This window comes from Myotis myotis, unplaced genomic scaffold (genome assembly GCF_014108235.1).
Source record: "Myotis myotis isolate mMyoMyo1 unplaced genomic scaffold, mMyoMyo1.p scaffold_m19_p_3, whole genome shotgun sequence".
In the NCBI taxonomy this organism is placed as follows: domain Eukaryota; kingdom Metazoa; phylum Chordata; class Mammalia; order Chiroptera; family Vespertilionidae; genus Myotis; species Myotis myotis.
In genome coordinates, this window is record NW_023416335.1 from 108,257,467 (window position 1) to 108,282,242 (window position 24,776).

Consider the following 24,776-nt stretch of genomic DNA (forward strand, 5'->3'; position numbering starts at 1 on the left):
TTCCTCTCAGATTATGGGCAGGGGAGAATCCATGACACTCTTCATAGAATACTAGTAGCTGCCTAGCCCTTGCTGGTTTGGCTCAGTGGATAGAGTTTTGGCCTGTGGACTGAAGGGTCCCAGGTTCGATTCCAGTCAAGGGCACATGCCTGGGTTGCAGGCTCAATCCTAAGCCATGGTTGGGGCGCATGTAGATGGCAAGCAATCAGTGTGTCTCACATTGAAGTTTCTCTCTGACTCTCCCCTCTCCCACTCTAAAAATCAATGGAACAATATCCCCTGGTGAGGATTAAAAAAACACATAAAACATATAAACAAATAGCTTCCTGCCCGGCTGGTGTGGCTCAGTGGTTAAGTGTCGACCTATGAACCAGGAGGTCACAGTTCAATTCCCAGTCAGGACACATGCCTGGGTTGTGGGCTCAATCCCCAGTGTCCGGCAGAAAGCAGCCAATCAATGATTCTCTCTCATCGATGTTTCTCTCTCCATTCCTCTCTGAAAACAATAAAAGTAAAACAGAATAGCTGCCTAGTCATGATTAATCATAACAGAATAAACATTCTTCCTTTAGGCTTGTTCATGCAGACTCCAAGAAATTACTACAGCTATGGCAAAACTACCTATTTTTAAGCAATAAAATACAGTAACACAACTCATATGGTTCCTCAAACTGTGAGCCGTGACCGTATCATTTAAGAGCGGTGTTCTGGTTTGTATAAAAACTAAAACAGGCCCTAGCCCAGTGGTTGGCAAACTCATTAGTCAACAGAGACAAATATCAACAATACAACGACTGAAATTTCTTTTGAGAGCCAGATTTTTTAAACTTAAACTATATAGGTAGGTACATTGTTAACTTAATTAGGGTACTCCTAAGGCTTAGGAAGAGCCACACTCAAGGGGCCAAAGAGCCACATGTGGCTCGAGAGCTGTGGTTTGCCGACCACGTCCTAGCTGGTTTGGCTCAGGGATAGAGCGTCAGCCTGCAGACTTAAGGGTCCCAGGTTCAATTCCGATCAAGGGCATGTACCTTGGTTGCAGGCACATCACCAGTAGGGAGTGAACAGGAGGCAGCTGATCGATGTTTCTCTCTCATCGATGTTTCTAACTCTGTCCCCCTCCCTTCCTCTCTGTAAAAAATCAATAAAATTTATTTTTTAAAAAACCCCAAACTAAAACAGGTCCACAACTCTAGGTCCCTTAACTGAAATTTACAATGCAGAGGGTAACTTCCCTACTGGAGCATTATCACTGTAGTGTGAGTGGATGCAAGACTGCAGTGAGTTGGTCAGAGAAACTATGAAAGAACACTATTTTTTGGAAACATAGTTTCAATTCATCTATTATTGGTTACATAGGTTTATATGCCTCCCTTGTGACCTATTAAAGCAGGTCTTAATTTCATCTGCAGGTTGGAAACTAGTCATTGTAGCTCAATGAAGGTAAATGAGATAATTCACAGTAAGTTCCTTAGCACAGAATCTGGCACAGCTAAGCACTCAAAACTGTAACTATGATAAGCTTAGTTTTAGGGTGTTGCCTTCAGTTTTTTAAAATTTGGGTTTAAGTACTGAGATAGTCTGGGTTCATTGAATTTACTGTTACTGAAAATACCAAGTTCATGTACCCGCTGAGAAAACTGAGATGGTATTATAGACAACTAGAGGGATAGGGTCCCTAGGCCTAGCCAGCAATGGGCCTATCTGGGGCAACTGGTGAGGCAGTCGGGGCCCCCGCCCCCTCACCTGTTCTACCATCCCATCACAGTCCTGCTCTCATTGAGGCCCATTGGGGCCAGCAGCGCCTCATTGCTGATGCCTGCCATATTCTGCGCCACCCCCTGGTGGCCAGCGCACATCTAACTCACGGTCGGTCAAACTCCTGCCCGTGGGAACAATTTGCAAATTAGCCTTTTATTATATAGGATGGATGTGCTGGAACTCAAAACTCCAAAGGGGCCCGGCTGGTGTGGCTCAGTGGTTGAGTGTTGACCTATGAACTAGGAGGTTGCAGTTTTGATTCCTGGTTGGGACTCGTTCCCCAGTGGAGGGCATGCGGGAGGCAGCCAATCAATAATTCTCTCTCCCTCTCTGAAATCAATATATATATATAAAAGTTGGTTTGGGGTAAACTAATGTATAAGAGGCACTGGAGCCCTAGCTAGTTTGGCACAGTGGATAGAGCATTGGCCTGCGGACTGAAGAGTCCCAGGTTCTATTCTGGTCAAGGGCATGTACCTCTCAATCCCTGGCCCGTCAGAGCATGTGTGGGAAGCAACCAATCGATGTCTCTCTCATGTTTCTCTCTGTCTCTCTCCTCCCCTTCCACTCTCTGGAAATCAATGGAAAAATATACTTGGGTGAGGATTAACAACAAAAAAGACACTGGATCTAGTTCCAGGCTTACCTTTGCTACCTGTTAACTTACTATGCAGCAGAGAGGCCAATTCCACAGCATGACAAGATTTTAAGACTGACCTTTGCCTAGCCAACGTGGCTCAGTGGTAGAGAACATCAACACATGAACCAGGAGGTCACAATTCATTTCCCAGTCAGGGTATAACCCCAGATTGTGAGCTTGATCCCCAGTAGGGAGCATGCAGGAGGCAGTCAATCAATGATTCTCTCATCATGATGTTTCTATCTCTTTCCCTTCCTCTCTGAAATCAATAAAAAAAAAAAAAGTTAAATAATGGCTGACAATTGTCGAGTGTATCAGCTGATTTCTCAGTTATCAATTATAGTGCTTAGGTTCATGTAACCCGTATTTTACTTAATAATGCCACATTCACATAACTTTATTACAGTACGTTACAACTGTCCTATTTATTAGTAGTTATGGTTATTAATCTCATACTCTCCCTAGTTTACCAATTAAACTTTATCACAGGTATGAATGTATAGGAAAAGACAGTATACATAGGGCTCAGTACTCTCTGGTATTTTAGGTATCCACTGGGAATCTTGGAAAGTGTCCCCAACAGAGAAGGGGAGACGACTGTCTTCACTTATAAGCATTTAGCAGGATGTGTGAATATCCCTTACCCAACTTGACCTCATTCCTGGCACTTCTCACTTGGCCTTGATTCCTCTTCCATTTTCAGATTTTCTTCAGGATAAGGGTGGAAGGTTTACCTTAAGTTCTAACCCTGCTTCCTGTCCTCCCCATCTTTAAAACATAAAAAGCCCTCACTGTGGCACCCATTCTCTTCTCTAGCTTTTTGAAGAGTTGTATTTTGACTGTGCCATGATTCAGGCAGGCCGATTTCTTCAATCACAAGGCTCTTCAAGTTGCATCAGCTCAAACTTCCAAAATGCCTCTGCTGCCATGCTCAGGCACAGAGATCCTTTTTCTAACTCCACACCCTTGTCTAGGCCACAAACTCATGCTATCTATAATAATAAAAGCATAATATGCTAATTAGACCAGATGTCCTTCCGGATGAAACCAGGGCTGCAAGGGAAGCCCAGGTCCCGAGTGCCTGCCGGCGGCCTGAGGGAAGCCGGTGCTGGCATCTGGGGGAGGGCCTACTCTTGCATGAATTTTGTGCATCGGGCCTCTAGTTTAATTATAATCCTAGTAGAGACCTGGTGCACGAAAATTCGTGCGGGGGGGTGGGGGGCAGTCCCCTCAAGGGGTGTCCTACTGCCAGTGTCTGGCCTGCCTCTGTGTGAGGCGACCAGGATGATCAGGGGAAGGTGCCGCCCCCATCACCCTGCTGCTGCTGCCACCGCTGGCCATGGCGGCTGTGAGGCCTGAGCCCCAGGCCTCACAGCCACTGGAGCTCAAGGCTGCCTGAGCCCAGGGCCTCGCAGCCGCTGTGGCTGTCTGGATGGATGTCTGCCCTAATTAGCATATTACCCTTTTAATAGTATAGATGGCTTTCTTGTTCTGCCCCACTTGACATTAAGCTCACTATCCTCCACTACTCAGCACAAACCCCAAATACTCAAACCCAGTTCCCATGCCTCCATTAATTTTCACACTCAGGTTGATTGCACATGTATATTTAACAACAGTTTTACATAGAATGCTAAGAGCACTTCATATTTTATAGAAGGACTTGAAACATGGACTTTCTATTACTATTCATACCACAGCACAGCCAAACCTAACTCCTAAATAAATGCATTACAATTTGTTTAGAGTTTAAAGGCTTAATGGCAATAAAAAGGGGAGGAAAAAGCATAAATTTGTTTTACATAACTGAATGAAAATAAACTCAAGAAATAGTCAATAAAATTTAATATGGCCTCATGCGCCCTGAAGGAGGTGGTGCCCGATTCGGAGGGGTGATCGCTATGTCCAGATAATCTCCTATCTGAAACTTCTGCGACTGCAGGGTCATGGAATCATCAGTCCCCTTTCTCCCGGACATGGTGCTGCCAATCTCCTTCACCCTGCAGGAAAGAAACCAACTGTTAATGTTCCCAAACCATGCAGCTCCATACATACTACACAGTGAACATGGAACTGGATCTGCTCCATCATCTTACAGCACAATAAACCAGATATTAAGATAATACAAATCGATATTCCTTCCACTAATCAGATTCACTAAAGACTTACCCCCATCAGTTAAAATATATCAAAAGGGAAAAGATATTATAGGAACTAAAAATAAAGTTACCTACCGATAACCCGGTCTTTTAATATCAGTAAAAACAATTGCAAAGTTGAAGTGTGTGCCCTTCTTTCTAGCTTCTGGGTAGACTTCTTTTACTAAACTAGTCAGTTCTTTCAAAGTGGCATCCATCCTGAATTTTTAAAAAAAGACATTATATTTCATTAATCAGCAATAATGTAACAAGGATATAGACATACAAAGAATTAATTGTGTCTGAATTGCGATTTATGTCAGAAACTGTCACGGTTTTATGCTTCAGTTAATTTTAAAACATCTAATAATACTATTTGTCCCCCAAATAGTCCCCTTACCAGCCTCAATATTTGAAATTTTGATGAATTAAAGTCAGGCTGTTATTGCTAACAGAGGCTTCAGAATTATATATGCTATCACCTTATTGGCCTAGTGATTTACCCCTTTAATGGTAACTATTCCAAATTAATCCAAACACTTAAAATAATTGTTTCATTATTTCCAGGACACATACTTTCCCAATTTTAGAATCTCTGGAATTGGAATGCACATTGGAATGAATGTGACAGGAAAGTATTTTCATGAAGATGTGCAGTGTTTTTCCTAAGAAGGAATCTTATGGTGAGTTTTACAATAGATGGAGCCCAGAAGCAGATGAAACAGGAAAATTTTGACAAAGCACAGGCTCCTTTCACAATGTATATTCTTGCCCTGCACATATTTATCTGAAACACAGAACTTAATATTGTCTTTTGAGTTAATATGACATAATCTGGAAAAAATCTTTTAAAAGATAAGCATCTTGGAAGTAGTAACAAACCAATATAAATTTTTATATTGTGTTCTTTCATGACAACTGGGAAAATGAAATGGATGACCTGGAACTTGGAACATTTGCCTAATACGGCACTATAAAATGACTCAAGGACACCAGGCACTGATTAAGAATAAGAAATCTAGCCCTAGCTGGTTTGGCTCAGTGATAGAGCGTTGGCCTGCGAATTGAAGGGTCCCAGGTTCAATTCCGGTCAAGGGCACATGCCTGGGTTGCAGGCTCCATACCAAGTAGGGGGCATGCAGGAGGCAGTTGATCAATGATTCTCATCCTTGATGTTTCTTTCTCTCCCTCTCCTTTCCTCTCTGAAATCAATAAAATATATATATATTTTTTAAAAAAGAAATTTCTAAACTACATCATCAAGCAGGGAGTCAAATGCCCAACAGGTCACTTAGTTTTAACTTTGCACCTATTTACAAATCTCCACACTACATCATACTCAAATAAAACCATGGTTTTAACCACAGAGAGTGAAAACATCCAGGATGACTACATCATCATCCACTCGCTGTGGCCAAATCTTTCATATACCCAAAACAGAACAAAACAGAATTCCCCACAAAACATACTCTTCCTCGCATATTACCATCAAAACTACCATCACCCACTTAGTTGCCCAGGTCATAAACCTAAGCACTAATTCTTCAAATCTCTATTGTATTGTTTAACCTCCTAAATACAGGTCAAATCTATTTTTCTCTCCATTCCCACTATTACTGTTTTTATTATTTCAACCTCTCATTAATTAACTCTATATGTTTGTTGACTTCTATTCATCTCTGTCTCCATTTTTTTTTTTTAAGTTTCTCTTTTTTTTATAAAACATGTCAAGCAAGCAACACCTGTTTCCAACTTTGGGGAGGAGTCCCATTTTGTAGAGGGCAGCAAAGAGCATAACAACATCCACCACCAGAAGCAGCAGCCCAGATCACCCCACTCCATGGTTTGCAGGTTGCTAAGAAAAACATGAACACTTTATGTGCACTAAAACAGCAGTCGCCAACCGGTGGTCCATGGACCACTGGTAGTCTATGAGGTCCGAAAGGTTGGCGACCACTGCACTAAAAGACAAGCAAGATCCACTTCAATAAGTGATGCATGCAGGTCCCCCACTGCCAGCAGGTCTCACCCTGCAGCCAATGCAGAGAGGTGGTCTGTATGCATGCCTCTTGTGTTGCAGGTGAAAGCTCCTGGATACAGCAGTGGGGTTGGGTAGGTGCCATATGATGCTTAAGCAGAACAAAGCACACACATCAAATCCAGAACAGGAAAAGAGACTCCCAAAGAGATATGCCAGCACGGGCTTGTGAGGGCTCTTTTATCTCTTTGCAAGGAAATGCTCTGGGCCCAAAGCCACTTTTCTGCAGCCTCAGCAAAGGCTGAGAAGCTGGGCAAGACTGCCTTTCCCAATTTGAAACATGTTATTTAAAGGGGGAAGGACGGAGCCCACGCCATCTTAAAGGGGAGAGTGGCCTCTTCTAGGAACTCATCAGCACCACCACCCAGACAGGCCTGGGATACTGCCTGCGACCCAGCAGCCACTCCAGCCAAAATCCTGCTACCCACCCGCAGACTCGCAGACCCTGGGATCTCCACCTCCAAAGGAGCACCACGCCCACAGCAGTAAGTGCAGCCTCCCCCACCCCAGTGGCAGACCTCCGACATCGCATTCGCGGTCTCAAGCACGCAGGTCTCCGAGTCACACTACTCCATAGACTTCTCTTGGGAGTCACTGTACGCCCCAGCTGGGTGTGATTTTTGTACAGACACAGGCGCACTGCCCCCCAGTAGAAATTCTGAATTCCCTCTGCCTGAATAACTGCCCACATATACCGGGCTGCGCAACTTAAGCGCCAAGGGCCCTTCAGCGCCAGGGTCCCTAAGAGTGCGTCAGAGCTCAGCGCCCTGGAAAGGCACTGCCAGAGTTGCTCACTCCCCCTGAGCCCATCTATCCACAGGGCACTTTGGGAAGCCGCAGTGGGCCTCTGCTGGGTCCTATCTTGGACAAATAGGGAAGCACTCCCCTGGGCAGTAGAAATTCTGAATTCACCCATCCTGGATACCTGCCCAAAGGCCTCGATTAAGCGTGCCAGGGCCCTTCAGAGTGCTTCAGTGCACCTGCGCTAGCAAACTCACTGCGGGTGCTCCTGTATACCAGCACCGGGAACGCACGCCTATCCACCACAGGTGCATCAGCAAAAACAGAGTTTCCCCACCCCACAGCTGCAGAACTCTGGACACTACAGTTGCATGCTTTCCCAGCATGCAGGATTCCCAAAACCACCGCTCCACAGGCAGCCCTGGGGTCCTACTGTGAGCCCTGCTCGACACACACTTAAACAAACAGGGGTGCACTGCTGGGCTGTAGAAACGCTGAATTCCCTCTACTGGGATACCTGCCCACAGACACTGCAATCCAGTGGCTTCAGTGCCAGGGCCCTTCAGAGTGTGTCAGTACACCCTGCAGGCAAACACACCACAGGTGCCCCTGTGAATTGCCGCTGGGATCGCGTGTATCCAACCACGGAGGCAGCAGCAAAAGCTGAGTCTGCCCACCCCACAACAACAGAACTCTGGACACCACAGTCTCGCCTTTCCAGAACGCAGGCCTCCTGAACCCCACCACCCCAACAGACAGCTCCTGGGTGCCACTGTGAGTCCCCAATGGGCACGCGTGATTTCAACCAAGGGCACAAGACAGCAAAAATTGGGACACCGCCTCCAAGGCTGCTGACTTCTATACACCTCAGTTGCGCCTTTCCAGCTCACAGGCCTACATCAAGAGAACCCAAATAGCTCAAGTAGGGAGCTACACTAGACTACCAAGCCCAGGAGATCTGAGAAGTCACACCAGTAGCACCATACCCAAAAGAAACTGGGTAGCAAAGCAATCGGAGCTACAGTTAAAACATTACAGCAAAACATGGGAAGACAAAAAAGCAATCCACAAAGGAAAGAAAAAGAGAAGTCACCAGAAAGGGAATTAAATAAAATTGAGGCTACTAACTTATCAGAGAAAGAATTCAGAGTAATGGTTATAAGGATGCTCAAACAGCTGGATGACAAATACACACAACTCAATGAGAATTATAAGGAACTGAGTAAGAATGTCACCAGCATGAAAAGGAACCAAGAGGAAATGAAGAACGACATAGCTGCAATAAAGAACACAATGGAAGCTTAAACAGCAGACTAGAAGAGGCTGAGGACCGCATCAGCGAATTAGAAGACAAGGTAGAAAAAAACACACAAACACAGGAGCAACTGGAAAAAAAACTTAAAAAGCAAGAGGAGAGCCTAAGGGAGCTTTGGGATAACGCAAAATAAAACAACATTCGCTTAATAGGGGTCCCAGAAGGAGAGGAGGAAAAGCAAGGAATAGAAAACCTACCTGAAGAACTAATGACAAAAAACTTCCCTGATACTGGCAAGAAAAAAACTACACAAGTCCAAGAAGCACATAGAGTGCCAAATAAGATGAACCCCAAAAGACCAACACCAAGACACATCATAATTAAATTGGCAAACACCAACGAGAAAGTAAGAATCCTAAAGGCTGCCAGAGAGAGACAGAAAGTTACCTACAAGGGATCTCCTATTAGAATATCAGCTGACTTCTCAATAGAAACACACCAGGCAAGAAGAGAATGGAATGAAATATACAAAGTGATGCAAAGCAAGGGAATGAATCCAAGAATACTATACCCAGCAAGGCTATCATTCAAAATTGAAGGTGGAATCAGAAGCTTCACAGACAAAAAAGGGCTAAGAGAGTTTATTACCACCAAACCAGCAATGCAAGAAATGCTAAAGGGACTGCTGTAAAAAGAAGAAACAGAAAGACAAGAAGAAACACAAACATTAAGAATAAAAATGACCATAAACAAGTACTTTTCAATAACATTAAATGTAAAGGGATTAAATGCTCCAATCAAAAGACACAGGGTAGCTGAATGGATAAGAAAACATGACCCATATATTTGCTATCTATAAGATACCCACCTCAGAACACACACTGAGAGTGAAGAGATGGAAAAAAATTTTTTCAGGCAAATGGAAATGAGAAGAAAGCTAGGGTTGTGATACTTATAGCTGACAAAATAGACCTCAAAGTAAAGGCCATAACAAGAGATAAGGATGGCCACTACATAATACTAAAGGGAGCAATTCAACAAGAAGATATAACTCTGGTAAACATACATGCACCCAATACAGGAGCACCCAAATACATAAAACAACTTCTGGAAGATATCAAGGGAGAGATCGATAGCAATACAGTCATCGTAGGGGACTTTAATACCCCACTGACACCAATGGATAAATCCTCTAAACAAAAAATCAGCAAAGAAACAGCAATCCTAAATGACTCCTAGATCAGATGGATTTAATCGACATCTTCAGAATATTTCACCCCAAAGCTACAGAATATACATTCTTCTCCAGTGCACATGGGACATTTTCTTTCTTTTTTATTTTTATTTTTATTATTAGTTAAGGTATTACAAATGTGTCCTCATCCCCCCCATTAACCCCCAACCTCCCCCCCACACACACTCATGCTCCCATCCCCCTGTTGTCCATCACATGGGACATTTTCAAAGATAGACCATATATTAGGACACAGGCAAAGTCTCTTCAAATTCAAGAGAACAGAAATCATAACAAGCATCTTCTCAGATCACAATGGCATAAAACTAGAAATCAACTACAATAAACATTGAAAAAAATCAAACCCTTGGTGGCTAAATAGCATGCTATTAAATAATGACTGGGTTACCAGAGAGATCAAAGAAGAAATAAAAAGCATCCTGGAAACAAATGACAATGAAAACACAACAATCCAAAATCTATGGGACACAATGAAAGCAGTCCTGAGAGGGAAGTTCATAGCTCTACAGGCCTACATCAAAAAACAAGAAAAACTGGTAATAAATTATCTAACCCTACAACTCAAATAGTTAGAAAGAGAGCAACAAGAAAAGCCCACAGTATCCAGAAGGAAGGAAATAATAAAGATCAGAGCAGAAATGAACGACATAGAGACCAAAAAAACAATACAAAAGATAAATGAAACCAAGAGCTGGTTCTTTGAAAGGATTAACAAGATTGATGAACCTCTCGCCAGGCTCACCAAGAAACAAAGAGAGAGGACCCAAAAAACAAAATCAGAAATGAAAGAGGTGAAATAACAACTGACCCCACTGATATAAAAGGACTGTCAAAAAATACTATGAACAACTCTACTCCAACAAACTGGAAAACCTCGACAAAATGGACACATTCCTAGAAAAATACAAGCTTCCAAAACTCAATCAGGAAGAGTCAAAAAACCTGAATAGGCCAATAAATACTGATGAAATTGAAACAGTAATCAAAAAGCTTCCAGCAAACAAAAGCCCTGGACCAAATGGCTTCACAGGGGAGTTTTACCGAACATTCAAAGAACTAAAGCAAATCCTTCTCAGACTATTCCAAAAAATTCAAGAGGAAGGCACACTTCCAAGCTCTTTCTATGAAGCCAGCATTACCCTAATCCCAAAACCAGATAAAGACACCACAAAGAAAGAGAATTACAGGCCAATATCCCTGATGAACACAGATGCTAAAATCCTCAACAAAATTCTAGCAAACCAGATCCAGCATTGCATTAGAAAGATCATACACCATGACCAAGCGGGATTTATTCCAGGAATGCAAGGCTGGTATAATATCCGCAAATCAATAAACATGACACATCACATAAACAAATTGAGAGACAAAAATCACATAATCAATTGATGCAGAAAAGGCATTTGACAAAGTTCAACACACTTTTCTGATAAAAACGCTCAGCAAAGTGGGAATAGAGGGATCATACCTCAACATAATAAAAGCCTTATATGACAAACCTACAGCCAACATCATACTCAATGGGCAAAAACTAAAGCCATTTCCCTTAACAACAGGAACAAGACAGGGATGCCCACTTTAAATACTCCTGTTCCACACAGTACTGGAAGTGCTAGCCAAAGCGATCAGACAAGAAGAAGAAATAAAAGGCATCCAAATTGGAAAAGAAGAAGTAAAACTGTCATTACTCGCAAATGACATGATATTGTACTTAGAAAACCCTAAAGACTCCATCAAAAAATTATTAGACCTAATAAATGAATTTGGCAATGTAGCAGGATACAAAATGAAAGCCAAGAAATCTATGGCATTTTTATACGCCAATAGTGAACTTACAAAAAGAGAAATTTAAAAAAATAATCCCATTTACCATTGCACCAAAAAAAAAATTAAGATACCTAGGAATAAACTTAACTAAGGAGGTAAAAGACCTCTACACAGAAAACTACAGGACATTGAAAAAAAGAGATAGAGGAAGACATAAACAGATGGAAGAACATACCGTGTTCATGGATTGGTAGAATCAACATCATCAAAATGTCCATACTACCCAAAGCAATCTACAGATTCAATGAACTCCCCATTAAAATACCAACAGCATATTTCACAGATCTAGAAAGAACTCTCCAAAAATTCATCTGGAATAAAAAAAAAACAAACCAAATGGCTGCTGCGATCCTGGGAAAGAAGAAGAAAATAGGAGGGATCTCAATACCAGATATCAAGCTGTATTACAAAGCCACTGTTCTCAAAACTGCCTGGTACTGGCACAAGAACAACATATAGACCAATGGAACACAACAGACAACCCAGAAATCGACCCAAACCACTATCCTCAATTAATATTTGACAAAGGAGGCAAGAACATATAATGGAGTTAAGACAGTCTCTTCAATAAATGGTGCTGGGAAATTTCGTCAAACACATGCAAAAAAATGAAACTAGACCACCAACTTACACCATACACAAAAATAAACTCAAAATGGATAAAGACGGGAAACCATAAAAATATTAGAGGAATCCACAGGCAGCAAAATCTCAGATATATGCCGAAGGAATTTCTTCACTGGCAAAGCTCCTAGGGCAATGGAAACTAAAGTGAAAATAAACAAATGGGACTATATCAAAATAAAAAGCTTCTGCACAGCAAAAGAAACCATCAACAAAACAACAAGAAAACCCACTGCATGGCAGAACATATTTGCCAATGTTATCACCGATAAAGGTTTAATCTCCAACATTTACGGGGAACTCATACAACTTAACAAAAGGAAGGTAAACAATCCAATCAAAAAATGGGCAAAGGATCTAAATAGACACCTTTCAAAAGAGGACATTCAGAAAGCCAAGAGACATATGAAAACATGCTCAAAGTCACTAATCATCCGAGAGATGCAAATCAAAACAACAATGAGGTACCATCTCACACCTGTCAGACTGGCTATCATCAACAAATCAACAAATGACAAATGCTGGCGAGGATGCTGAGAAAAAGGAACCCTCGTTCACTGCTGGTGGGAATTCAAACTGGTGCAGCCACTGTGGAGAACAGTATGGAGTTTCCTCAAAAAACTAAAAATGGAACTTGCATTTGACCCAGTGATCCCACTTCTAGGAATATATCCCAAGAAAACAGAAACACCAATCAGAAAGGATATATGCATCCCTATGTTCATAGCAGCACAATTCACCATAGCTAAGATCTGGAATCAGCCTAAGTGCCCATCAGCAGATGAATGGATTAAAAACTGTGATACATCTACACAATGGAATACTATGCAGCTGTAAAAAGGAAGGAACTCCTACCATTTGCAACAGCATGGATGGAGCTGGAGAGCATTACGCTAAGTGAAATAAGTCAGTCAGAGAAAGATAAATATCACATGCTCTCACTCATTTGTGGATTATAATGAACAATATAAACCGATGAACAAAAACAGATGTAGAGACTGAGAAGCATCAATCAGATGCTCAAAACTCAGAGGGAAGGTAGGGGAGGGTGGGGGTGAGGGGGAGATCAACCAAAGGACTTGTATGCATGCATATAAGCATAAGCGATGGATGTGGACAACAGGGGGTGAGGGTGAGGGCAGGATTGGGGGGATGAGAGGACATGGGGGGGATAAGGTCACATTTGTAATATCTTAATCAATAAAGGGAAAATAAATTAAAAAAATAATAATGAAGGGGGAAGGATGCCGGGTTGGCATGGCTCAACCTATGAACCCAGAGTTCACGGTTCCATTCCCAGTCAGGACACATGCCCGGCTTGTGGGCTCAATCCTCAGTGTGGGTTGTGCAGGAGGTAACTAATCAGTGATTCTCTCTCATCATTGATGTTTCTATCTCTCTCCCTTTCTCTCTGAAATCAATAAAAAAACAAACAAATAGGGAAAGAAAAGCCATATGCAAGAATGCAATAAATTATATGCCAAATCTCACCAACCTGAAATAGCCAGATTAACATCACTCTAGGCATCTTTTTATACATACACACAATGCTATATTATAATACTTGATAATATTAAGTATTAATACTTGATAATACTTGACTAATAGAGGGCTCATCAGATATTATACATATTTTTTTTAACAAATTAGGTTTACTTTAATTTGAAATTAATAGAAGAAAAACTGAAGTCAAATTGAAGGAATTGTAAAACATCAGAGAAAGATTCTGTTTACTTCCTCTCATCTTGTACTTTTGTAGCTTATTTTTACTTTGTCAGAGTTCAAATTCTGTTCTGCAACCCTATTTTAACTTTGTCCCCAGTGATCTCCAATGTTGGCATGAAGTCTGAAGCCAGAGTGGTTTTTTTTAATGTCTTGGAGGTAACCCGATATTCTGATGCTGTTTATTGTAATCAATTACTCCCTGGTACACAATATATATTTAACTGTACCAGAAAGGATTCCGTCTTCTTTTCTAAAAACATCTCCCATATTGTCATCTTGCTCATAATGAACTTTGGGAATTCCGCTCACACCTTTTATGAGTTCTGACAGTGTGAGTCCTCCACAAGCTTCCGACCTGCTGAGGACTATGTTCCCAGACCAATAGGTGGAGGAGTGCCAAGTGCTGCTTTCTGACCACTAGTCTAAAGCTTGAGTACAAAACAAAAAAAGCAAGCATAAAAAAGGAAGCCCTACCGGTTTGGCTCAGTGGATAGAGCGTCGGCCTCTGGACTGAACGGTCCCAGGTTCGATCCCAGTCAAGGGCATGTACCTTGGTTGGGGGCACATCCCCAGTAGGGGGTGTGTTGGAGGCAGCTGATTGATGTTTCTCTCTCATGGATGTTTCTAACTATCCCTCTCCCTTCTTCTCTGTAAAAAATTAATAAAATATATTTAAAAAAAAAAATAAAGGAGAAAAAAGACACAAAAAATAGCCCTGACTCAGTGGTTAGTGTTGGTCCACCCACCAAAGGGTCTCAAGTTCAATTCCCTGTCAAGGGCACATACCTGGTTTGCTAATTCAATCCCAGCGCCGGTCAGGGTGAGTGCAAGGAGACACCAATTGCTGTGTCTCTCTCACATGGATGTTTCTTTCTCTCTCTTCCTTCCTCCCTTTCTCCCTCTCTATCTAAAAATCCTTGGGGAAAAATCCTTGGGTAAGGATTAACAAATAATAATAATTTTATTGATTTCAGAAAGGAAGGGAGAGAGAGATGGAAACATCAGTGATGAGAATCATCCATTGGCTGCCTTCTGCATGCCTCCAACTGGGGATTGAGCCCCAACCTGCGCATGTGCCCTGACCGGGAATTGAACCATGACCGCCTGGTTCATAGGTCAATGCTCAACCACTGAGCTATGCCGGCCAGGCTAATAATAATTTTAAAGCAACGAAATAAAGCTGAGTATAGGGGTGAAGAATGCAAGAGCTCCCTTGGGGCTGAAGTCTTTGCTGGTTAACTGTGAGGGTCACTTTTATATGTCAATCTGGCGAACTTAAGCTCCCAGTTATTCAATCAAACACTAATTCAGCCAATGAACAATGAGGTCATGTGCTGGGGGGGGGGGGGGGGAGGGAGAGTGGCTGGGGAGAGGTCAAGGGGAGAAAATAATAATATTTTAATAGTTATGTACGGGTGGGGGGGGGGTACTTGAAATATCAGGGGGACCACTCTGTAAAGTATATGATTGTCTAACCACTATGTTGTACACCTGAAACCAATACAGAATACTGAATGTGAAAAAAATAAAAAAAACAAAAATAAATAAAATAAATAAAAATTACAAAAAACAAACAAACACGTAAAAACAAAAAAATCCCACTAATTCAGGTGTTGTGTAAGGTACAGACATACAGGACACGATCACAAGGTTAAACAACCAATACTTTACCGTGTAGCTGTATTAAATGTATTAAATTTTCGATTTATATTTCCAACTATGATGGGAATGGGTTTATTGGGACATTACAATAACCGCATGGTAGGTCAAGGAGGATTTGTATTTTATATATGGGATTAAAGTCTATCATCAGTTATACTTTAAAGGGATTATTCCAGATAATGTGAGCACACCTGATTCAATCAGTTAGGAGGGTCTTATCAGGCTTCAAACACAGCTTTCTCACATGTTTGAGAGTTCCAGCTTCCAGATAGCCTGCCTTCCAGATTAGGATTTAGGTGCTCAGGCACTACAATTGTGTAAGCCAAGCATGTCAAACTCAAAGGTTAACACGGGCCAAATAAACAAGGTTTAAGTTTATGTGGGCCACAAAAGAAAACTATAACAAAATCATAAAACATTTTAATAAAAATTAATTTTTCTTGAACATTAACTTACCAGACACTGAATAACTGCACAAATTAATAAGCATAATGCAAATAAACCTATTTTTCTTATTTTCCGAAAGTGAAATATTTCCTGTTGCGCACACCAAACAAGTCAGTACAAAACTAATGACGTGGAAATCGGCTGCTAAAATATTTACTGCTAGTATTAGTGGAGAGAAATGGTGCGCCTGTGCATAAGGCATGTAAGGGAAATGAATGCAACATGATTATAGTAATCAGTCATTAGCGAACGTTATAACAGGATACTGTAAAAATTAAGTTACAAAATTTTTATTAAAATGTTTCTTACATACCATTATATTGGCTGGGCTGCAAAAATATTCATTGTGGGCCCCATGTGGCCTGCGGGCCTCGAGTTTGACATGCTTGGTGTAAGCCAATTTGCAATAAATCTCTTAATATAGAGCTTTTACTGGTACTATTTTTCTGGCTGAGTCTGAAACAGTGACCTATGTAATTCACTTCCAATAACCTGTTTGATGACCTCCCAAGTACAAGAGAGCTAGCACCTCTGTGGCATCTGGCTTGTTCCCCCAACTCCACAGAGTGCCTTGGGTTCCTCATGATTTCCACTCCTTTTTCCTTGATTTGTCTCAGGGCTGCCTACATTACAGCTCTTCAGCCCACTTCTACAAATTGAGAATTCCCAAGCTTTGTTAACTAATCTCTCATTACTGCTTCTGGGTAGAGCTCTTTCAGAATGTCTTTCGGCACCATTTTGAGGTATAGGAGGAGTTGTCTTTCCTTGTTTGGTTATATTTCACTAGAGGCCCGGTGCACAAAAATTTGTGCACTTGGGGGCGAGGGGGGCCCCTCAGCCCAGCCTGTGCCCTCGCAGTCTGGGACCCCTCGGGAGATAACGACCTGCTGGCTTAGGCCTGCTCCTGGGTGGCAGAGGGCAGGCCCAATCCCTAGGTACAGCCCCTGGTCAGGCTCAGAGCAGGGCCGATTGGGGGGTTGGGGCGCCGCCCCCTGTCATACACAGAGCAGGGCGATCGGGAGGTTGTGATGCCACCCTCAGTCATGCTCAGGGTAGGGCTGATTGGGGGGTTGGGGCACCATCCCCTGTCACACTCAAGGCAGGGTCGACGGGGAGTTTGTGGCGCCACCCCGTCATGCACAGAGCAGGGCCTATCAGGGGGTTGGGGCATTTCCCCTGTCACTCACAGAGCAGGACCCATCAGGGGGGTTGGGGCTCTGTACCCTGTCACACATAGAGCAGGGCCTATCAGGGGGTTGGGGCGCAGCCCCCTGTCATGCACAGAGCAGGGCTGATCAGGGGGTTGGAGCACCGCCCTCTATCACCCACAGAGCAGGGCCGATCAGGGGGTTGGGGTGCCGCCACTCTCACACTCAGGGCAGGGCCGATGGGGAGGTTATGGCTCTACCCTGTCACACACAGAGCAGGGCCTGTGTGTGTGTGTGGGGGGGGGGGGGGTTGGGGCGCCGCACCCTGTCACACACAGAGCCGCAGGGCGATCAGGGGGTTTGGGCGCTGCCCCATCACGCTGATCCCGGTGCTGGGAGGCATATTACCCTTTTACTATATAGGGTAGAGGCCTGGTGCATGGGTGGGTGCCGGCTGGTTTGCCCTGAAGGGTGTGCTGGATCAGGGTGGGGGTCCCCACTGGGGTGCCTGGTCAGCCTGGGTGAGGGGATGATGGCTGTTTGCAGCTGGTCACACATCCTTCAGGATGGGGGTCCCCACTGGGGTGCCTGGCCAGTCTGGGTGAGGAGCTGAGGGCTGTTTTCAGGCTGGGGGTGACTGAAGCTCCCAACTGCTCCTTTTTTTCTTTTTTTATTCTGGGCCAGCTTTAGCTTTGAGGCTTGGCTCCAGCTCTTAGGCCTCCACTGCTGAAAGTAGGTTTCTGGCCTTTGCTTACAATGTTGCGATCCTGCTGGCTGAAGCCCGGCAGGTTTCTGGGGTTTTGTTTAGCTTCTATGTTTGTTACATAGTTGCTTGCAGCTCAGAGGCCTACAGCGACAGGCGGGGAACCTTGGAGTCCTCCCTCACTGAAGCAAGCAAGCCTCATGTTAGTTTCAAGCTGCCTGGCTGCTGGCTGCCATCTTGGCTGACAGTTAATTTGCATATCTTGCTGATTAGCCAATGGGAGGGGTAGCGGTCGTACGCCAATTACCATGTTTCTCTTTTATTAGATAAGATGGACAGTTTAGGACAGAATTTTTTGTAATCCTTTTTCTTGATTGGGAGTAGAGGGTCATTTTCACCCTTACATCTTATTTAGTATTCATCTGCTCTAATAAACTCACTAGATTGAGCTTACTATACATCCACTGAGCTTCCTTCCTTACTACACCTTCTTTTCAAAAAAATATATATATAGCTCTGGCAGATTTGGCTCAGTGGATGGGGCTTCAGCCTGGGACTGAAAGGTCCTAGGTGCCATTCTGGTCAAGGGCACATGTGGGGGGCATGCAGGAGGCAGCCCATCAATGATTCTTCTCATCACTGATGTTTCTATCTCTCTCTCCCTCTCCCTTCTGCTCTGAAATAAAAATATATCTTAAAAAAACAAAACAGTTAAATGGCAAATGTTACCACAACACACAAAGTTTAAATAATCATATCTTTTACTGTTACTAAAAAGCCATTATGATAACAAACCAAGGAATTCCATGTAGTCTGCAGTATGTGCCATGCCTGGCCAGACTCCAGGTACACAAGGGATATACATTCAGGGCAGGTAACACAAGGCAGCAGCCTTTCCGTTCAACCTCAGATCAGCAATCACTGGGTTTTGTTGATTATTTGTGGATGCTACGGTAGCTAAGATTCAACCTCAGGTGAAAGTGCTCTTTGAGGATAACAGACATCCCTGCACAGCACTGCTCCCATGAGCCTGTTACCTCAGCATCATTTACTCAACCAGGAGCCCCTTAAGGGTGCCTACCGCTTCTTAACAGTCTACAAACTATTTTCGTAACGAACCGCCACAATTCTTTTCAACGCAAAGGGTTCACAATTAAACACCGAAGCGTTACAAGGCGGGCCAATCCTTTCACTCAGCGGCCAAATCCTCACTGCGTGAGCTCGGCGCCCGCAGGCCCCAGTGGAGGCGGCTTCCCCAGCCACCGGACCCCCCGCGCCCGCCGCCCGCGCCGCCCGCTCACCAGGTGTAGATCTGCAGCTCGCTGGACGGCACGTTCCCGCGGGAGAACTCGTCCATGCGGTGGTGGCGCCCGTTGTTGGTGGTGAAGACGCGCAGCAGCAGCGGGCACGTCTGCGGGCAGGAGGAAAGGCAAGGGTTGAAGCAAGCCGGCCAGCGCGGATCCCGACCGCCTGCGGGCCCCCCTCTGCGCCCCGCCAGCCCTCCGCCACCTCATCCCGACCCCTCACCTTCTCCCGGTCGATTGGCTTCTCCGGCTCCTTTTTAATTTCCTCCTGGGTGACGCGCGATTCCACCGCCATCTTCCTCCAGTGGTCCCCGAGAAGCTCGCTCTGACCTTCGATCCCGGCAGCGAGCGTGCGAATGAAGCGTCTCGCGAGAAGTTCGAGGCTTTACGGCGAACCTGGCGGGGCGGGGCGAGGCGGGGCGGGGCGGGGCGGGGCGTCCCTGGCTCCGGCGCCCTGAGCGTGCGAGCGCGAACCCGGCGGCGCCGCCTGCGCGTGCGGCGTCGTTGACAAAGCGGCTCTGGGCGTCCTCGAAGGCATGACTCGGGGCCATGAACAAACTACGGCTACGTGAAGCTGCAGCTGTGTGTGTCAAGACTTCCACAAGCATCATGATGGTGTGACAAGCCGAAGACAAAATAATATATACTATTTGAATCTATTTTTATAACATTCAAAAGCAGGCACTACTATATTGCTCAGAATGTATTCCCAGGTGGTGAAACTATATATATAAAAAAGCAATGAAGTAATTATCACAAAAGGCAGAATGGTAATTACGTCTGAGAAAAAAAGGGGGGGTTGTGATCACAGGGGCAAAGGAGGTACTTCTGTAGTGTTGGCGACATTCTATTTTTTGTTGTTGCTGTTGTTAATCCTCCCCTGAGGATATTTTTCCATAGATTTTAGAGAGAGTGGAAGAGAGAGGGAAAGACTGAGAGAGACATCAACCTGAGAGAAACACACCCATTGTTGCCTCCTGCAGGAGCCCCAGGCGTGAGGAGCCTGCAACCAAGGTAGGTGCCCTTGACCTTCAATGGAACCCAGGACCCTTTGGTCCACAGTCCTATCTTCTATCCACTGAGCTAAACCGGCTAGAGCAACATTCTATTTTTTAAACTAGGTGGGCTTACACAGTTTGATTTTAAATTGTTCTTTAAACAGTGTTTATGTTTTACACACTTTTAAAAAAAATGTTTATTGGTTTCAGAGAGGAAGGGAGAAGGAGAAAGAGAGAGAAACATCAATGATGAGAGAGAATCATTGATTGGGGACCCAGCTGAAAACCTGGGCATGCGCCCTGACCAGAATCAAACGATGACCTCCTGGTTCATAGGTCAACACTCAACCACTGAGCAACACCAGCTGGGCAGGGGGTTATTAAATAAAAATAATAACAATATTCATACAGAAGAATGTGAAAGATAGGTACAGACAGAGAGACATTAATTGGCTGCCTCCCACATGAGCCCCAACCAGGACCAGGGATCAAGCCTATAACTGAGGTACGTGCCCTTGACTGGAATCGAACCTGCTACCCTTCAGTCCACAGGCTGAGACTCTAACCATTGAACTAAACTGACTAGGGAATAGATCTTAAATTTTAGTTTAGTGACCTGCTAGCTAGTTACTCTTGGATCATTTAACTACTCTGAGTCACTAGATTCCTGATCCACATATTATAATAAAATACCCAATAGCCTGTTATGAGAAATACATGCATCTAAAATAGTTGGCTTATGCCCAGCTGGTGTGGCTCAATGGTTGAGTGTCGACCCATGAACCAGGAGGTCACAGTTCAATTCCCGGTCAGGGTACATACAAGAATCAACCAATTAATGCATACATAAGGAGGAACAACAAATTGATGTTTCTCTTTCTCTCAAAAAAATAGCTGGTTTGGCTCAGTGGATAGAGCGTCGATCTGTGGGCTGAAGGGTCCCGGATTAGATTTTGGTCAAGGGCACATGCCCCGGTTGCGGGCTCAGTCCTCAGTGGGGGGCGTGCAGAAGGCGGGTGATCAATGATTCTCTCTTATCATTGATGTTTCTCTCTCTCCCTCTCCCTTCCTCTCTGAAATCAATAAAAATATTTTTTTTTAATTAAAAAGTAAATCTCTGCCGAAACCGGTTTGGCTCAGTGGATAGAGCATCAGCCTGCAGACTGAAAGGTCCCAGGTTCGATTCCGGTCAAGGGCATGTACCTGGGTTGCGGGCACATCCCCAATAGGAGATGTGCAGGAGGCAGCTGATCGATGTTTCTCTCTCATCGATGTTTCTAACTCTCTATCTCTCTCCCTTCCTCTCTCTAAAAAATCAATAAAATATATATTTTTTAAAAAAAGTAAATCTCTACTGGTAAATTTTAAGATGGCAGCAAAGTAGGTGGATCTTTTTCACACCTCTTCCCAGAACCAAACTGGAAATAAAACTAAATTGGGGAACACTTATACTGAATTACCAATTGAAGACTAGCTGAAGATAAGACTTTTCCCCCCCTTATTTAACCCTCACTTAGGGATATGTTTTATTAATCTTAGGGAGAGGGGAAAGTAGTAATATATAGAGAGAGAGAAACAAAAACGTCAATGTATGAGAGAAACATTGACCGGTTGCCTACTGTCTGTGTCTATAGGTAAGATCTTTGGCTAATCTCTTCCCATTCCCTTTCCTTTTCCCTCTTCCCTCTGAGATTCGTCAGTCTAGTCCATGCTTCCTTGCCTCTGATTCTATTTTACTCACCAGTTTATTTTGTTCATTAGATTTCTGAGATTAGAAGATAAGACTTTTAAACCAAAAAGGCAGAAACCAACTCAAGAGGGGTAGGAAGGGTAGGGTAGTGAGAGGGGCTGGCCCTGCCCCAATGGGCTGGAGGCCAAGGGTGCAGAGGGATATTTTGGCTACTGGGGAAATGGGGGTTCTCACGAAAGGAGTGAGGCCTGGACCCCAGGCTGGGCTCTCCAGCCCAGAGCACCAGAGTGAGGAACAGACCACATAGCATCCGGCAGTGAAAGGTGGTAGGATTCTACCCACCGGGGAGACACAGAACCTGCCAGAGACAAAGACACTTTTTTAAAAAAAGGGCCAGACCAGCCCTAGCCAGTTTGCTCAGTGGATAGAGCATTGGCCTGCGGACTAAAGGTTCCCCGGGTTCAATTCTGGTCAAGGGCGTGTACCTTAGTTGCAGGCTCCTCCCCAGACCCGGCCCTGGTTGGGGCGAGTATAGGAGGCAACCAGTCGATGTGTTTCTCTTTTTTTTTTTTTTTTAAATATATTTTATTGATTTTTTACAGAGAGGAAGGGAGAGGGATAGAGAGTTAGAAACATCGATGAGAGAGAAACATCAATCAGCTGCCTCCTGCACACCCCCCACTGGGGATATGCCTGCAACCAAGGTACATGCCCTTGACCGGAATCGAACCTGGGACCTTTCAGTCCGTAGGCCGACGCTCTATCCACTGAGCCAAACTGGCTACGGCGATGTGTTTCTCTTACATCGATGTTTCTCTCTGTCTTTCCCTCTCTCTTGCATTCTCCCTAAAAATCAATGGGAAAAATATCCTCAGGTGAGGATTAACAAAAAAAAAAAATAATAATAATGGCCACACCCTCTAAAAAAAAAAAAAAAGAGGCCAGACCAGAGCTCAGCCAGTGTGGCTCAGTGATTGAGTGTTGACCCATGAACAAAGACATCACTGGTTCGATTCCTAGTCAGGACACATGCCTGGGTGGTGGGCTCAATCCCCAGTAGGAGTTTGCCTTGGCAGAGTGTAGGGGCCATTGGGATCTACCTTTGAATCCTGTACTGTTGTTGTCTTTGGCTGATTGTTTTGTATGCCAGTTCCTAACTTCCTGGTGCTCACTTTGGACTCTCTGCAACTGTTAGAAACTTCAAGTGATCCACAGCTTGTGGCTACCTCTGCATGTGAGGAGCCAAACTGACTTTTTAGCAGCATGGGGCCCAGTGATGGGTCAGTAAAAATCCCAAGGCACCTTGGGATCCTTCTCTATCCAACTCTGACTGCAGGCCATGTATAAGACTTACTGAAGGAAAAACTAAGATGGCAGCATAGATAAACACCGGGAAATTGCTGCCTCCCACAACAATTGAAAAATCTTCTAGGAACACAAAACGGACATCATCCAGAACTACAGGAAGGCTGGCCGAGTGTAAATTCTACAACTAGAAGGAAAGAAAAGCACACTGAGAGCCAGAGGAGCTACGGAAGTAAAGTGCAGAGGTACGGGGGCTCGCGCGCGCGGGAAGGGGCTGGCACCTGAGGACGCGGCCGTCTTTTTGAATCCGGAGGGAGTCACAAGCTCCCGACGGCTCTGAACTCTGTTTCCAGGAAGTCTCTGGGGACCCAGGACTCATACGGGGAGAAACTGGACTGTCTGGCAGCGGGCGAACTTGAGGGCGGCTTTCCCTCAGAGGTGCTTGCAGCCATTACCGGGCCACTGAGACGCGCGACTCCTTAGGGCAGGGCTAAGGATCCGCCATAGCTGCTTGCTCCGCCCTTTGATTCCTTGAGACCCCGCCCCACCCAGGCTGTGGCAGAGGCTTTTGCATATGAATGCCCCGGCCCTTTGCAACCTGATAATTACCTAACTGCAGCCGGGCCAGACAGACCCAGAACTTCCAAGAGAAGGCCCAAGGCCCCACAGCGGCTTGCATTGCTTCACAGCTGAGCCTCATCAGGGCACCTCCAAACTCCAAAAAAGGAAGGGGAATCTGCAGTTCTCTTCGTAGCTCCTGCTGGGTAACCTCAGGCAGAGGCTAAATTAGCACCTCCTTAGATCCAAGAGCCACTATACCCAGTGGTCAGAGGGGGACCGTCCAGATCACAACTCCTCAGATCCATAAGGGACACACTCAGGGTGCAGACTCAGTGAGCACCAAAACCCCACTGAAGCAAGTCTTGCCCCAGAAGGGTGTCTCCAGCACAGAAGTTCTCCCACTGCAGACACAGCTGATTCTCACTGCCAATTGGCCTGGAGGTCAATTCCTCCCAGTGATCCTACAACAACCAAGGCATAACTACAACAAGACTGTGCACAAAGCCCACAAGGGGGTGGAACAAGAGTGTCCACCTCAGGTAACTGGGGAGGCTGAGCCACTGGGCCCTACAGGATACCTAGCACACAAAGCCACTCTATCAACACAGGGAAGCTGCCAAAATGGGGAGACAAAGAAACAGGTCACAAATGGCAGAAATGGAGGAAAGCAAACGACTGGATATAGAGTTCAAGGCCACGTTTATAAGGTTTTTCAAGAATTTTATGGAAACCGCCGATAAATTTAGTGAGTCCCTCAATAAGTATAGTGAGACCATGGAGGACATGAAAAAGGCCCAACTAGAAATTAAGCATACACTGACTGAAATAAAGAATAATTTACAGAGATCCAGCAGCAGACAAGAGGATCCCAAGAATCAAGTCAAAGATTTGAAATACAAAGAAACAAAAAATACCCAACCGAAAAAGAAAAAAGAAAAGAGATTCCAAAAATAT

The 24,776-nt window shown here is 44.4% G+C and overlaps 2 protein-coding genes across 4 annotated transcripts in view; one reads left to right on the forward strand and one right to left on the reverse strand.

The window, feature by feature from the left end:
- SKA3 (spindle and kinetochore associated complex subunit 3) overlaps positions 1-5,587 on the forward strand; it is a 46,075-nt gene extending 40,488 nt beyond the window's left edge. The window contains exon 9 of one of the 3 annotated variants that reach the window (XM_036297557.1): positions 5,107-5,587. In XM_036297557.1, coding sequence (XP_036153450.1) covers positions 5,107-5,208 — 102 coding nt within the window. In that variant the 3' untranslated portion in view covers positions 5,209-5,587. The remainder of the gene's footprint in view (positions 1-5,106) is intronic. The other 2 variants (XM_036297554.1, XM_036297555.1) reach the window with 2 other exon arrangements.
- Positions 4,229-19,638, reverse strand: SAP18 (Sin3A associated protein 18). Its single transcript, XM_036297560.1, has 4 exons — positions 19,492-19,638; positions 19,266-19,375; positions 4,636-4,758; positions 4,229-4,401 (listed from the first exon to the last, which is right to left on the reverse strand). Exons 1-4 carry the CDS (start codon positions 19,561-19,563, stop codon positions 4,245-4,247), a joined length of 462 nt encoding a protein of 153 aa, XP_036153453.1. The 5' UTR covers positions 19,564-19,638; the 3' UTR covers positions 4,229-4,244.
- Positions 19,639-24,776: the final 5,138 nt, after the last annotated feature.

Coding starts and splice junctions, on each gene's coding strand:
- SAP18 (XM_036297560.1), bottom strand. CDS start 19,563: ATGGCGGTGGAATCGCGCGTCACCCAGGAGGAAATTAAAAAGGAGCCG. Junction 19,376..19,491: donor AGCCAATCGACCGGGAGAAG/GTGAGGGGTCGG, acceptor TCCTGCCCGCAG/ACGTGCCCGCTGCTGCTGCG. Junction 4,402..4,635: donor ATTAAAAGACCGGGTTATCG/GTAGGTAACTTT, acceptor TCTTTCCTGCAG/GGTGAAGGAGATTGGCAGCA.